Genomic DNA, 16,401 nt, shown 5'->3' on the forward strand with positions numbered 1-16,401 from the left:
ATTGGGCGGGTAAGGGCAATGTATTTTAAAATTTTGGACAAGCTCGGGCACAATTTCAATAAACCCGAGTTAAACTTGGGCAAGCATGGGCACAAATATTTTTAACCCGAGCAACCCACCCAACCCGAGAAAATATAATATAATTATATAAACTATTTTTATAATTGGTAGTATTATCTAGTAAGAGCAATTTTAGCCATTATCTTCAAACCTAATAATGAAAATATAAATCATATCTATCTCATTATTAATCAATATGAAACAAAATTATATTATTGTCAATTATCATAAGGTATTTAGAAATTAAAAGCTAAATGTAATAATTAAATCTTATAATTACTAAAATTTATTATTATCACACTAATAAAAAATAAATTTTAAGACTTAAATTAAGGTCATTAGGGTTTCTTTGTGTGTATATGTATGAGCCTACTAACTAAGTATTAGCATGGTCAACCCGAGGAATATAATTTGGGCGGAATTTAGGCGGCATCTCCAAGGATTCAACGGGTTCCATGGACAATCTAGACAAAGGATTTCTACCTCGGGTCTGCCTCGGCCAAGCCTTCTAACCCGACCGACCAACCCAAGTCCCACCCTGCCGTGTGAGAGACAGTCAGGGTATTGAAAATGGCATCTTCATCTCTTAATCAACAAGAAGAAGATACATATGTCAGACACGGTTTGTCATATGTGAAGATCTACAAGAACAAAAAGTGTGATGAGGTAGGTACACTCTATTTCTCTTTTTGATTTTAGGGTTTTCGATCTTAATTTCAGTTTATCTGTCTACTTGTGTTAATTATAGGGTTTTACTAATGATCATCACCATAACAATCCACATCCACCTTCTATTAATCATACCAGTGAAGAAGAACGACTTCCGTATGTAATTGTTGTTCACGGACCCCCCAAGGTAAATTACTGGTTATTATACTGTAGCTGAAGCCAATTATGGTTAATTTAGTACTTCATTTGGTTTGATTTTGATGATTGCTTGCAATTCTAACTTAGTTCCGTTCCTATTTCTGTTCTAGGTTGGAAAAACCCTATTAATCAAGTGTTTAGAGGATCACTTCAGCAGGAGAAATGTGGCAGGCCCCAGTAGATGTTTTTTATTAGGTGACAAGAGACGGATACAGTTTGTGGAGTGTCCCAATAATGTCAATGGCATGATTGATGCTGCAAAGTATGCCGATGCTGTGATGTTCCTCATTGATGCGGGTTATGGGTTTGAAATGGTATGTCGCTAGCTTCTTCTGCAGTTGTCCGTTACTTTGTTCCTTATTCCCTTAACGTTTTGTGATGTACAAATGTAGGAAGCTGCTTATTAATATGCTTTTGTTGATTTCAGGAAACATTTGAGTTCCTCGAACTCTTAAAAGTTCACGGCATGCCCAAGGTTATGGGGGTGCTTACATATCTTGATAGCTTCAAGGATGAAAATGTGCTAGCAAAGACTCGGCAAAACCTCTTGGACCAGTTCCAGACTAACATACACAATGGAGCAAAAGTGTTCTGCTTATCCGGTCGTCATAATGCGATGTAAGTTTCGTCTTCCTATCTTGTTAGGTTTTTTCTTCAATGGTCAAGCCAATTTGTAACCCGAGGGACTCACCCGAAGGAGAAAAACAGTGCATTAAAGGAAAGTCAATCAACACGTCATCTTACTCAGCTGATGGTGGTTAACAGGTATTTGGAGCACGAAATTAGCGAGCTGGCAAGCTTCATATCCACAATGGAATTCCATCCTTTGTCATGGCGAGCTGCACGTCCTTATATGCTGGTAGATCTTTTTGAAGATGTCACTCCTCTTGAGAAAGTGCAAATGGATAAAGAATGCCCAAGAGACATTATGTTGGAAGGATACCTTCGAGGATGTGACATCGAGAATGGATCTAAGGTACTTCTTTTTCAGCCAGGTTACCCGTCGAGTGACTTGTTTGTTATTCCATCACTTCCAGAAAGTAGAAACTGCTTCTGTGAATATAACATTTTGGTTCGTCTTAGCGTACTCCTGCTTGAATTATTGCTCCTAGTTCTGCGTGATATGTTCTTTTTCTTAAACGTTTCTCTATCTAATGTACTATATCTGTCTTCATATCTAGCGTGTAGTTGTTTATTTTTTCCTTCCACGTACGAACTGACTTAATGTGTATTATGTCAGGTGCACATTGCTGGTGTTGGTGATTTTCCTTTAGCTAGCGTTACAAGCTTAACTGATCCTTTCCTATTGCCGTCTGTTGATACCAATAATCTGAAGGTACCCACTGTTTTTATTCTAGATTTCAACCTTTGCTTGTAATAAAATTATTCTTCATACCTAATTTCTAATCTCTAGAAAGGCGACTGATAATCTTCATATTTTTTTTTGGTGGGATTAATACTGCATTTTGTAAAAAGGTAGTCCGCCTGGAATTGGAGGCCCTTTATGGCTATACTTCATGCTCTCGTGATTCCTTTGTAGATTTTTATTAAATCAGTCAAAGAAATGGTTTGCATATATCTACCGCATTATGTGGAAATACAAGATTTCCTGAAATAGGAGGCTGATATGGCTTCTTTGTGGATCTTCATTCTTAACCACTTTTTGTGAATGGAGAACTGGTTCATATCATTACAGTGATTGCATCACTTCTCTTTCCTACATTGTTTTATGTTAATTTTGCTAGTCTTATAGAATAATCCGAAAGGTTTCTAACTTTCTATTTATGTTTATTAAGACGTTAGCCTGGTGCCTCTTGCATTTACGTATTTGTATTTGTTTCTTAACCTTAGTTACTCATCCTCTTTTTCCCCTGTTTAACTACTTTTATTTGGAAGCAGACGAACACAGACGAGGTCAGCGATTTTGACGAGCTTTCTAGCATGGAGATTGAGTGCTTCAGAGCAGGGACTTATGTAAGGTTTGAGTTCCATGACGTTCCATTTGAGATGGTTAAGAATCATGATCCCTGTCAGCCTATTCTTGTTGGAGGCATCAGTCTTGAGGAAGCAAAACTTGGATATATGCAGGTTATTATACTTCAATATTTTATTGTAAAGTATTTTTGAGACACTTTATGTCTGTTAACTACTGTAAGCCCTTACGAATACTGTTTTCTCTTCTAGGTGAAACTTGAGCCACATAGTTGGCATATAAAGTTATTGAAGACAAAGGACCCCATCATTGTTTCGGTTGGTTGGAGGCGGTACCAGACAAGGCCTATTATACGCTGGAAGATTGCCATGGCAGAAATCGAGTGCTCAATTACACCCTGGAAGACATGCCCTGTCTTGCAATGTTTTGGGGCCCTCTTGCACCTGCCGGTACTGAACTTGCTGTTGTACAAAGTCTGGCAGATAACAAGGTCTGATGTATTTTTTTTTAAGTTAATAATCCATATAATTCGATTTTGGTTAACGTAAAAAGTGTGGTAATTATCTTATGTTTCTTGATATGAATGTTATCGTTCTATTATTCCTTGGATTTTTATTTAATTTGCTGAGTACATTGTAATTGGATTTCCAGGCTGCATTTCGGATTTTAGCAAAGGCTCCTGTACTTGAATTTAACCATGACATAAAGATAGTGAAGAAGCGCAAGCGGATAGGAACTCTCCATATAAGATATTCAAGAAAACTGCTCTTATAAAGGATATGTTCACATCGGATCTCGAAATTGCTAATTTCAAGGATGCAAAAATTCAGACTGCACGGGGTATTTCTGGAATGGTTAATAAGGTTAGTTTGCCAAGTGTTCGTATTTATGTTCTCTAATGTGCATCTAAATTGTGTTTACTGTTAAGCTAGCGAAATTTATGGACCCAGGAAATTCCTTTGACTATTTCTCTGTGGTCTACAGTAGTTTGTTCACATAGTTGTGTTTTAGAGTTCGAGACCTCCATTAATGTGTTAAAAATAACCAATAACTGTTTCCCTGAGTGAGTGAATGTCTAAACCTCCAAACTATATGCACTTATTTTGGATCCTTCTGTTGTATATTGTGTTCGATGCAGCAATTTTGTTGCTAGTTTTTTGTGTTTCTGATTGTATTCTTTAACGGGCAGCCTGCAGGGAAAAGTCTTACTCATGGACTAGAAGGGATTGCAAAATGCACATTTAAGCGTAAAATTCGCAAGCGTGATACCATTTTCATGCATGTATATGAACAAGTTGAGGTTCCTCGCTTCTTCAACCCCATAATGAGAGGTCCAGAACCACCCGACCGTATTTGGCATTCTGTGGTTGATACTTATGAGCTTACTCGAGCTAGTGATCTCTGTGTGCCTGCTAACTTGGAATCTTACTACAAGGTTTTTGTTATACTGTAGATTTAGTGATGTACCAAGTTAACAGCTTTAAATATTTAATTGTGATTTGGTTTATAATATTATTATTCTTTTTGCAGAGGCATATCAATCCGTTCGATACCAGGGATCTCGAATTCTATTCGAGGCGGCCGCGTTTGATGGTGGCACTAAGGCGTGCGACTTCGGAGGAAGACAAGCTATCTATAAAGCGCCAGATTGAAGACTTGAAGATAGCACGCGATGAGAGACAGAGAGAAAGGGAATTAGAGGCCGCTGCTCGGAGGCGCCAGACGGTTGAACAAATTCGTGCTGTTCGTTTTATTGAGGTGAAAACTGAACTTCGCGCTGTGCGCTTTCTGGTTTAACTCGAAGTTAGTTAATCGTATGTGACTTGATTGATATACTATTTATTTAACAGAAACGTAAGGAAACCGGGAAACAGTTGGGGTTGATTTCGGAGGAATCATCAAGGCACCTAACCGAAAGCCTTATAAAGGAATTCAGAGACTATGAAAAAGAGAAAAAGAGGCATCTATCATTAAAGCGGTTTTGTTAAGACAATGGAATTAGGATGGCCAGCTCTAGCCTGTTGGTTGATATCTCTTATCAACACTGCTATTAACCTCTGTTGATATAAATTTGAAGTCATGACTCTAGTTACAGTTTGCCATTAATCTTTATCCTCTGAAGCTTCTTCGAGAGCTGCTGGAGCTTGTTCAGAAATCAATACTTAGAGCAAGAAATCTAAAAACTAAAATGGAAAATTGTGCGCACAAAAAGAAAAGAAAAAGCTTCTTCAAATATAATATCAACAGACCTTCCCAATCAATACAGCGGCAATTAATTGTCCACTGTGTATAACCTTCCCAATTGGCCTCGAGCCTCCCTCTGGAAATATCAACAATGCAACTCTAACAGCTCTCAACTTGGCATCACTATGAGGACTTCAAACGGTCAACTAAAATGATTATCGAACTAAAGGAGCTTATCCAAGATGGGAATATTACCCATGAACGCAAGTCCATACCGTCTTACTTTCATGTCTTACATCGGCTCACTCTGACTCATACTTATAGTACACACGCAAAAAAAACCCAACGGGCCAAAATTAAATGATTGAAAATCCTACCGTGCTTCGAAAGTTCTAAATAAAAAAATAAACATTGTTATTTATAATAACTTATATTTAGGGTTGTTCATGGTCGGTTTTGGTTCGGTTTTTAACGAAACCAGAACCGAAACCAATACTATTGGTTTCTAAAAATCTAAACCAAACCAATCCATTAATTATTGGTTCGGTTTCCAAATAGTTCCAGTTGGTTTCGGTTTGTCCCAGTGGTTTTTGGTTAACCAATAATTATGTCAAATCAAAAAAAAAACACACACACAAATTTACAGATAAAAAAATCGTAGTTGCCGATAGTATTGGTTTACACAAATTTACAGACAAAACAAATAAAATAAAAAAATATCAAGAATAGTTAAAGCTTACTCTAATTCTATAGATCAAAATAAGATATATAATATATCTTAATTTAGTTATTGACAAATAAAAAAGAAGGAAGACGGAAAGAAAAAAGTCGAGTAGCAGCAGCTGTAGTTGGAGGGTGGAGAAAAGAGGCGACTGAGAGAAGGAGAAAGAGAAAGGGGGAGTGTATCATAATGAAATATTAGATTTAGGGTTTTTGTTTATCCTCTAAATCAATGGGTAGAATCTAATACTTGTAAATCAACGGTATAAACTAAGTTTAAAAATTAATCGGTTTTCCAATGACTTTTGGTTCGGTTTTAGAGGTCAAACCAGACCAAAACCAATACTATCGGTTTTCCACTTTCTACACCGTAACCAATCCATTAGTAAATGGTTCGGTTGGTTTCTTCCTAATTGGTCTGATTTGGTCCGATTCCAACGGAAAACCGAAACCATGTTCAGCCCTACTTATATTATTCTATATTGTGACTAGGTGATCGATAATTACTGAGACGCTGCGATGGCCTTTTCCCTTATGCCTTTGAGATATTCCAACAAATCAGTATAGTTTGGGAGGTTCTCTTTGATCACAGGAACTTGTTTAAAGCTTTCACTCCATTCATGAAGTTTAGGAAACTTATGTGCTTCAAATATTTCCACTCCTACTACTTCTTCAATTGCTCCTAACCAGTAAGCTATAGGTGCAATTGCCAAATCCACCAATCCGATTGTTTCACCTCCGAAAAATTTCTTCTCGCCAAGACCACCTTTTTCTTCAATAGTTTTTAGCATTTCTGAAATTTCATTTTGGGCTTTTTCTTGTTCTGCTCCGGTGGTCAGAAAAAATGTTCCGAAGTTTGAACCCTGAAATATATAAATTAACAGGCAAACACACAAAAAATGATCAAATAAACAAGACAGTAACTTCAACTTAGCGAAATGAGGTTTGATGATACTATGCATACCTTATCCTCCATGAATTTAATCCAAAACCGAGCTACAGATTTCTCATAAGGATCCTTGGGTAGTAATGGGCAACTCTCCGGCCACGTTTCTTCGACGTACTCGAGGATAATCATGGACTCTGAAATTGGTTTCCCTTCATGGACAAGAACTGGTGTCTTTTTATAAACTGGGTTGTACTTCAATAGCATTTCACTCTTGTTTTTCAGATCTTCATTTATGTAATCATATTCGATACCTTTCAACTCTAAACCCCAAATAACTCTGTAAGTGAAAGGACTAGGCCAAGCCCCAATCAGCTTCACTGATGATGATTCTTCTCCCATTCTGTTGTTGTTGTTAGCGATCAGAGACGAGTGTTTCACTAATAAATACCTTGTTTTTGAGGAGTATAAGCTTGGGAAATAAGTTCTACTTTGAGTCTTTGATATAATATCCATAGGTTGAATATTGAACGTTGAATGTTGAATGTCATTTTGATGTCATCCCTGACGTAACCTTTGCAATTGCATATAGCTATATGGCTCTGACTTGGTGGCTAATGGGGTGTCCGAAATGTTATTTGGTTTACCAGGCTTTAAGTCTGCAGTGCAACTGTTCTCTAAGTACAAAAATGAAATGCACTCAAATTTCAATTAAGAAAGCAATGAATGAAAATGTAATTTTAGAAACAAGATATAGATTCTTAGAGCTGTTCATCATCATTCATAAGATTCTTGTTATTACTACTACTAAACAACTTATTGACTAGATTTGGCACAACCTTTCTCCTCTTCCTAAGAGTGATTGAACCGGAATGAATCAAATGCCGACCTCCTGGTGATCCGGGTACTCTTCGACCTCTTCCCCGTCTGCTTGGAGTTGCGGTTCCATATTCCATTGCTGCTTTGCTAATGAATGCTTTGCTTGGAGTTTTATTTGCAAGATCCTCTGTTGCTTTACTCGGCAGCGCTTCTTCGAGCTGCGAGCTTTTAAGAATCTCCGCCAGTTTTTCTTGTTGTAGCTGTCTCGCACTATGTATCTCGCTTTCACTGTCTAAACTTTCTCTCAGTGACTTCACGGTTCTGTATAATTCTTGATCTTCCATTAAACTTAACTCTCTTATCTCTCTCTCAGCTATCTCTCTTTTCAATTCCATTTCTTTCTCGCCAACTTTTACTGCTTCAATCCACGCCTCCGCTGCAACTACTTTCTTTTCTGCCACTGCCTCAGCCCTCTTGGCACGCCCCATCAAGTACTCATACTCAAACTTTGAGATTGTTATAGAAGACGAATGTTGTGACTTGGATGCTCTAGCTTTCACTGTCTTCTCGGCGAGAATCTTCAGTTTCTCTAGGGCCATTGCTTCTGATGATTTAACCTGTTCAAGTTCTTGTACAGCAGATTGCAGTTTCTCTTCAGTTGATTTGATCTCGGATTCGTTCTTCTGCTTTTCTTCGTTAATGCGCACCATTTCCTCATTTATCAGTCCTGACTCTCTCCTTGCTGTGTCGCTCTCGGACTTTAACTGCTGAAATGTGGTCGTCAAATTTAATACAATGGATGCAGCTTTTTCCTCAGCTGAAGATGCTGCTTCCAACCTGTTTTTGGCTCGTAAGAGTTTTGTATTTAAATTCTGAATAGTTGCATCTGTTTCTCTTTCTGCTTTCCTTAGCCGCGCTGTTTCTTCACTTACACTCTTGCATTCTTCTCTTATGATATCCATGGAAGCCATTAACTTGAATCCTCCTCTTTTAATACGTGCCAGTTCCTTGTTCGACGCTTCCATCTCTTCGGTTACCGACTGCAACAATGATAATGTCGTGGATTTGTCTTCAACCATATGAGAGGTGTCTTCTCCTGAAGCTTTTGCTGCATCAGACCGTATTTCCATGGCCTTAACTAGCATTAATTCATTTTGTAATACACTAACTTCAGAATTTGTAATGCCAAGTGTGATTTCAAGCTCTTTCGTGCGATCTACCTCTCGAGTTACATCTTTCATTCTGCGCTTTATTTTTTCCATTTTGTTTACGAATTCAGCAGATTCCGCTTCTCTCTGAGCTTTAACGGCTCCGAATTCTCTGACAGCCTCAATCCTAGCCAATTCGACTAGTACTTGTTCTTCATTGGCTTCTTCAATTTCTTTCCTCAGTGTTTCTATAGTTCTTGAACAAGACCTTATTCTCGAGATTGCAGCATCAGTTTCTTTATTGGCTTCAGCTTTCATTTCCATGGCATGGGCCATCTCAAGCTTAAGTTCGCACAACTCCTGTTTTGCTGATTGCAGTTCTTCCTGCGCTTCAGCATATTTACAAGCACTATCTGATTTCCCAACATCATCCAATGCCGAGTTCTCTTGGCTTTTGTCAGACTTCTTCAGTGTTTCGAGTTCTCTTCTTTGTGCATTTGTTTTCAAGTTTGATTCTTGGATTTGAAGAGTGAGATTTTTCACCGTCTGTCTTGCGTTCACGAGTTCCGATTCAGCTCGGGTTCTTATTGATTCTGAAGTTTTCCAGCTCTTGCTGAATTGATTGATATCCTTTTGCGCAAAATGAAGCTCTTTTGTTTTTGAAGGTGATTTTTTCTGTACATGAATTTGTAAGATTAGAATCTCAACAAAGTAGACACATTTAATCAATTTTCGCTTCTTACACAGAAATTTGTGGAAAAGCACAGGAGTTCGTGAATAACCAAATTCATACCTCAGAAATTTCGATTGGACTTTTCTTCAGTCCCGGTTTTTCACCGTATAAGTTAATAGACTGAATTCTCTCCAGTTCTTCGTTGCTCTTTCGCATCTCCATCGCAATTCTGTTTACTTCAAACCCACAAAATCAGCATCTTCGGTATATGTTCATTCAATTAATGATAAAATTACTAAGCGTTTCTTCGAAATATTAAGCAGTACTTACTTGGAGTTTATTGTTATAAGATAATTCCCTTGAATAAATTGGGAAGAAGATGCAGTGAGTAGCAATGGCAGGAGATAAAACACATAGAAGATTGGCAAAGGGGACAAAGTTAAAAGCAATAAAAGCTTAAGATGATATCTTTTCGAGACAGTTTGTGGAATGCTTAGCTAGCAATGGTGTCTCTACTCTAAGCAAAAGGATGAATCAAATTCAAACGTTATGGATAAAATGTGAGCCACGTGGAAGCAAAGAAGTTGGAGACTTGTGAACAAGCTAACGAATTTAAACCGCAATTCTCACGTGGTGACGCGTCAGTAGTGTAATAGTGCTAGTGCAGTATGAATTTGGAAGTTTGCCAAGTAGCTGCCCTGCTAGGTCCCAATTATATAACTACCATGGATTTGGTGAGCTGAACTTAGGCCTCACAAAGTGCATTACAGTGAAATAATTAACGATGCCAAGTATATTGGGAAATTATTGTAAGGGTTGGAAAACTATTTCAAGGGGTTTTTTAGTTCCTTCAAACAAATTAGTAATGTAGTTTCCCCATTAACCCCATAAATTCTTATTTCTGCCATAATCGATTTCATTAGGGAAATTCCTATGGCAATGGTCAAATGAAATATTTTGTTGAGCCAGGTGGATGGCCAAACTGGCTTTTTCATTACGGTAAAGCATTGGACAGTTTATCATCATGCACCAGAACTTAAGACACACGCTAGCATTCGCAGGAAAACCGCCGACATTGGAAGGACAAGCGCTGGAGCTCGAAGCTTAAACGCGGCGCTCGAACGTAGGACGCTGACGTTTGTAGCAAAAACGCCAACATGTAGTTTTTTTAAAACTCAAAATTCACTTTTTACCTCTATAAATTACCATCAATGTCAAACAATTCACTCACACCAAAATTCACTTCTCTTGAATTTTCTCTTCTAAAATCTATTTCAATTGCTGAAAAGGCGATCACACTTTTTTGCGATGCAAAAATTGAAGCTGTTGTTTCTAAGATATGTGGGAGTTTTATAAAGATTGAAAATTGTAAGAGGGAAGTGAAAGTTTTTGAAGTTGTTCCAAGAAAATGTTTCGCTAAAGGGCAAAGAAGAGCTCCAGTTTTGAAAGTTAACAACAAAAAATTCAAACACAAAGGCGAAACTGTCAAAGAGCGCGTTGAGTGGAAGATACATCAAATGAAGATAAACAGGAGGCCAAAACTTGTACTTGATTTTTATTGAAGTTGTTTAGTACGTTTTATTATTGCCTAAGTTTATTTCTTGTAAAAGAATTGGCGTCAATGAATGAAAATATTTAGATTTTAAAATAGAGATTTCCACTTCAAATTAAGCGAAATTTATTACAATTTAAACTTGCAAATAACATCAAACTACATTTTAATAAACCCCAACAAAAACATCAAGCTACAACAAATCCAACGACATTCTCTCTGTAGAGTTCATAACACTCAAAATCCTTAAACTCTCTTCTGCTTTCTTTAGTAAACTTGGTCTGAGCGATGGTTTTCTGTAAAACAGATAAACAACAAGTTCAAATATTTATGATGCAGTTGCGTCCATGAGGACAAAGGTAAGATACTCACTAGTTCTCCGTTGGATAGTCCAGAATTGTTACGGTGAACCATCCACAAAACTTCTGTATAATGTTTGACTTCCTTAGTGATGAATGCAATTCTTAGTTCTAGGCTCTTACTGTTTCTTATGGTTTCATTCAGCGATGCTACAAAATTTCCCAATACTCTTCCCAAGAAATAGTCAATGTTCATTGGTCTCATCATACGATGTAACCAACATCGAACAAGAGTAACATCTTCTTCCATTGTAAAGACCGGGAGCGACATTCGAGTGAAGTACAGATGTGATTGAGATGGACCATCTTTTAGAATTATAAAACAAGCATCGTAACGAAAAGGTTTACCGTCAGCTTCCTCCCAATTATCAAGAGCTGTTTGGATCACTTCATCTTCAGTTGCACCGCTGAACTTTTCTCGATCAATTTCCATTACCAGAGCAAGAAATAACTAGACTGCAAGTCTAATAGATTGAAAACGAGCACGCAATCGACGAGCATCTCGGTTTCCTGGGTTTCCCGTCAGTGAGACGAGCATTGCAAAAACGTTCTCCCAAAAAGAACCGTCTTGAAAGCCCATACCAGTGAGAGAGATTAAGAGTTTTAGAAAAAAAAAGAAGAAGAAGATGTGATTTTGGAGATGGAAGAATGGAATTTATAGGTCGAGAAAGAAAACCGATCCCTTGGAAATTTATCCGTTGGCGTTTGTAGTAAAGCCGCGCGGCTTTCCTTTAAGCGCCCGTTTGAATTACCATAGGAGTTGGCGTTTGTAGTAGAACCGCGCGACTTTACCTAAACCGCCCGTTTGAATTACCAACGCCTATTTTTTTGTTATAAATACAACACTAGGGGTGGCCTCTTAACCAAACCAACATATTTCTTTTTCAGCATCCACCATGTTTTCTAAAGGAAAAGCGAAGCAAATATTATGTGTCGAAGAAAAAGAGGTTTGTCCTTTATGTTTCATGGATAACCACAGTCTTATGCAATGCCCTTGGATGTATTTAAAGTGTCCGCGGGAAGGTTGTTCACGCATCAGAATGGTGATTGAATCACAACAGGAAAAGCTCAGGTATTTGGAATGTCAAGATCCCAACTGTCAAGAGGAACCACATATGCTAGATGATGCTATGAAGATTAAAAAAGAAGAAGAAGAAAAGATTGCAAAAACTTCAAACTTAAAGCCAAATTGAAGAAGGAGTTATTACGCTGCAAGCATTGTGGATATGGAGATCACGAATACAAACATTGTCCACAAAGAATCAGTGGATGCTCAAAGCCCGATTGCAAGACTTTTATGCATTTTCGGACTTCTTATGAAGAAGACACATATGGAATGCATTTATGGGAATGTCCTAAGTGTTTTTTGGTGGAGTGGGATGATTGAAGTTGAAGGACAAATCGATTCACTATGGTATTATGTTATTTAGTTTGTTGTTTATTTTGTGTTATTACGATTATTTAAAACCAAACATGTGGATGTCTTCACATTTGCACCATCAATATTATAAGTAATTTAAATTTTTCCTGGATTAAACATTTCACCACCAATCTCATAAATAAAAACCTACTGCATTGAACAACCACATCATACATGAGAATAAAAGAAATACATTAGATTAAAACAACTACTACATAGGCGTCAATTCTCTGCGGGTTGTGGAATTTCTAGGGCGATATAAGGATCGTATTTGATGAGCACCCTAAAAATATTGAAACAAGCATGGAAGTCGAAAGGACGACTGCCGTGAGATGCTGCCCACATCGCTAGAGTTCTGGGTTCCACTTCATGTTCGACTTCACCGTTGAGCTTATTTTTGTGATTCTCAATTAGTAAAGCGATGAACTCTGATACATGACTACTAATTGAACTAAAACGATGCGACAATAAGTGAGAATAACGCCCATGGATGTTCCCCGTTTCAGCGATGAACATTCTGTAAACTTTCTCCTAGAAAGTCAACGCCGATTCGGCTATATTACTCATGACAACATCTTGCGTGTGAAAAATAAAGGCTCTACAAGTAGCTAAATCCTCTTGTCGAGTGAATCTAACAACACGAACTTTGGGAGGCATTTTTGTAGATGATTTGAGAGTGAAGAATGTGTAGAATGTGTGAATTTAGAGTTGAAATGAGGAGTATTTATAGAACTAAAAAAATATAGCCATTAGATCACAAGAGTTTTCAGTCGTCCAGATTCAGCTGTTGGCGGTTTCAGGAAGGACGCTGGCGCATGAAGTAACAACGCACGCTAGAAAGACCAGCGCCAGCGTTGTTGGCTAAAGCGCCAGCGTTAGAGACAAGATCGCCCGACCTTTCATCAAGCGCGCGCTACATGTTTTAACTCACTCAACAAACCAACAAGTTTGTTGGTTTGAACATCCATTTTTCATGTTTGTTGAGTCCATAGTGGGAGAAAAATGAACAAACTTGGAGTTTGTTCATTCCATAGGAACTTCTCTTACTAATTAGTATTAGGGTCTTTACTTAAATGACATTCGTAATGTTTTAAATTATGATTTTAGTTATCTAAAACGGTGACTCTGAAGTCTCTAATGAATCAAGCTGAGTATAAACTATTATATTGTGAGTTATTAAAAAAAAAGTTAAACGTGTCCAATGAGTTAGGTATAAAAACCTAAAAGTCACAGAATAGTGACGGTGGACGGGATCTATAGAATTCCAGAAAATCAAACAAGATTACCAGAAGGCGTGAATGAAAATCGATGGCTAGAGAACTTCGCATTACCTCTATTTTGGAACCAACTACCATCAGAGATTCAAGTGGCGCTAAACGAATGCAGGATGGATCATGCATCCATTCTAGAAACTCACAATCAGAGATGGCTACAAGAATTGAGGAGGATTCTGATGATCAATAGGCGGTGGCGGCTAGCCCTAATTGGCTGCACGGTCCATGTTAGTGTTTGCATGGAATTGTTGGGGGTTAGGGAATGACCCAATAATTCAGACATTGTAATCTTTCCTTAGAAGTACAAAACCTAACATTGTATTTCTTTCAGAAACTAAACTATCTGAAGCAGCTTCTGGTCCAATTTTACGTAGGCTTGGGTATTCTAGCCATTGTGTTGTACCTGTTATTGGTCGAAGTGGGGGTATCTGGTTACTTTGGCAAGATGATATTGATGCTAAAATTATCTCCTTCTCAAAAAATTTAATCCATCTCCAGGTGAACCAAAATGGTGCTTTTCGCAGTTGGAACCTCTTTTGTGTTTATGGCCCTCCAAATAGACAAGATAGAGGTGAATTATGGCAGAGTCTTTCTGTTTATTCCCAACATGTAGAAGGCCCAAAGTGTTACATAGGCGACTTCAATGCAATCTCTTCAGTGAGGGAGAAATTTGGAGGAGATCAATCAATGAATGGTAAAATAACTCATTTCAACAACTTTATCAGAGATAACCATCTTTTGGATTTGGGTTTCTCTGGTCCGACATTTACTTGGACGAACGGAAGACAAATGCATAGTTTAATAAGAAAACGTTTGGACAGAGTTATTGCTTCTCCATATTGATGCCTGATTTTTGAAAACTCGGGGGTATTACATCTGCCAAGACTATCAAGTGATCATTCTCCAATTATTCTCAATACTTGCAGAACTATTCCGCGAAATCCACCATCGTATAAATTTGAAGCATATTGGTGTACACATCCGGAATTTATCAAAGCTGTCCTATAAAGATGGAACATTAATATCTCCGGTGACTTAATAGGCAAGATAGCATCACTTGGTACGTTTCTTAAATTTTGGAGTAAGGAAAAAATTGGATGTATCAAAAACAAAATCAGCAAGTTAAAGAAAAAGTTACTCCGTCTTCAAGGACTCAATCCTACAATGGCGACGCTTCAACAAGAAAAGTTAACTTCAGATCAGCATAATGAATACATTATCATGGAAGCAACTTATTGGGAACAAAGGATGAAGCAAATATGGCTGAGAACGGGAGATCAGAATTCAAAACAATTTCATTTATCTGTTCAGCAACGTAGAAAAAAAAACAACATCTCAAGTCTACAAAAAAACACTGAACAATGGCTCACTAAACCAACTGCAATTGCAAAGGAAATGATCTCCTTTTTCAAAAACTTGTTCCAAGAAGATACGACTATTCAGCTTCCTTCAGATCTGCAACAGTCCTCTTTTTCATTAGATGCAACAACTAACACTTTGATTTCCTCTTTACCAACAGTGGATGCTATCTGGAAAATGGTGAGAAACATGAATCCTTTTGGCTCTCCCGGACCAGATGGATTTCCGGTGATTTTTTATAAGAAATGTTGGCCTATTGTTGGAGATGATACTGTCAAGTTCATTCAAGGGGTTTTCACATCAGGAGAATTACCTAGTAAGTTAAATCATACACACATTAGTTTAATTCCAAAAGTGAAAAACCCTACTTCAACAATTCAATTTAGACCAATCTCTTTATGTAATGTCTTGTATAAATTTGTTACAAAAAGCATTGCCATGAGATTGAGTCCTAATTTCGAGAAATTCATTTCATGGTCTCAAAATGCTTTTGTGAAACATAGGCAGATTACTGACAATATTGTCATTGCTAAGGAAATATTCCATTCGATGCATAAGTCAAAATCAAAACAAGGTTTCTTTGCTCTTAAGCTAGACATGTCGAAAGCATATGATAGTGTCTTGGTCTTTTTTGGACTTCATTTTACATCAAATGGGAATTCATGATCACTCACATAAATTGATAATTAATTGCGTCTGTACTTCCACTTTTTTTATACTTGTAAATGGAGCTCATTATGGTAATTTTAAAAGTGGAAGAGGTTTAAGACAGGGGTGTCCGCTATCTCCATCTTTATTTATTATCTGCTCGCAAGGATTGTCTCTTCTTATGGCTAGATATGAAAGTCTGAACCTTTACAGTGGTTATCAATTAAACAACAATGCTCCGTCAATCAGTCACCTTGTGTTCGCAGATGACTTATTTTTCTTTGGGAAGAATTCAGAAGCAAGTGTACATTAGTTAAAGTGCATTTTAGATACTTATTCCTCATTTTCGGGTCAGATCATAAACTTCTCAAAATCATAAATCCACTTTAACAAAGGATGTTCAGCTTATAATAAAGGGAGAACTGTTCAGAAGTTTGGTGTTAGAGAAATAAAATTCACTGAAAAATACTTGGGTTCCTTTCCTCTAAAGTATGATTAC

The 16,401-nt window shown here is 37.5% G+C and overlaps 2 protein-coding genes and 1 pseudogene across 3 annotated transcripts; 1 reads left to right on the forward strand and 2 right to left on the reverse strand.

Moving 5' to 3' along the window:
- Positions 1-591: 591 nt before the first annotated feature.
- Positions 592-5,015, forward strand: LOC113282210 (annotated as a pseudogene).
- Positions 5,016-6,017: 1,002 nt separating this feature from the next.
- LOC113282212 (probable glutathione S-transferase) lies at positions 6,018-7,165 on the reverse strand. The gene is made up of 2 exons (XM_026531185.1): positions 6,729-7,165; positions 6,018-6,627 (listed from the first exon to the last, which is right to left on the reverse strand). Exons 1-2 carry the CDS (start codon positions 7,050-7,052, stop codon positions 6,268-6,270), a joined length of 684 nt encoding a protein of 227 aa, XP_026386970.1. The 5' UTR covers positions 7,053-7,165; the 3' UTR covers positions 6,018-6,267.
- Positions 7,166-7,336: 171 nt separating this feature from the next.
- LOC113282211 (protein PLASTID MOVEMENT IMPAIRED 2-like) lies at positions 7,337-9,811 on the reverse strand. 2 transcript variants are annotated; one of them, XM_026531184.1, is made up of 3 exons: positions 9,621-9,811; positions 9,411-9,526; positions 7,337-9,292 (listed from the first exon to the last, which is right to left on the reverse strand). In XM_026531184.1, exons 2-3 carry the CDS (start codon positions 9,510-9,512, stop codon positions 7,412-7,414), a joined length of 1,983 nt encoding a protein of 660 aa, XP_026386969.1. In that variant the 5' UTR covers positions 9,513-9,526; positions 9,621-9,811; the 3' UTR covers positions 7,337-7,411. The 2 variants fall into 2 exon arrangements, with proteins under 2 accessions (XP_026386969.1, XP_026386968.1); XM_026531183.1 differs by having other exon boundaries at positions 9,411-9,519; positions 9,621-9,807.
- Between the last annotated feature and the right edge of the window lie 6,590 nt (positions 9,812-16,401).

The sequence above is a fragment of the Papaver somniferum genome, chromosome 5, assembly GCF_003573695.1.
Source record: "Papaver somniferum cultivar HN1 chromosome 5, ASM357369v1, whole genome shotgun sequence".
NCBI lineage: Eukaryota > Viridiplantae > Streptophyta > Magnoliopsida > Ranunculales > Papaveraceae > Papaver > Papaver somniferum.

Coding starts and splice junctions, on each gene's coding strand:
- LOC113282212 (XM_026531185.1), bottom strand. CDS start 7,052: ATGGGAGAAGAATCATCATCAGTGAAGCTGATTGGGGCTTGGCCTAGT. Junction 6,628..6,728: donor TTAAATTCATGGAGGATAAG/GTATGCATAGTA, acceptor TATATATTTCAG/GGTTCAAACTTCGGAACATT.
- LOC113282211 (XM_026531184.1), bottom strand. CDS start 9,512: ATGGAGATGCGAAAGAGCAACGAAGAACTGGAGAGAATTCAGTCTATT. Junction 9,293..9,410: donor GTCCAATCGAAATTTCTGAG/GTATGAATTTGG, acceptor ATTCATGTACAG/AAAAAATCACCTTCAAAAAC.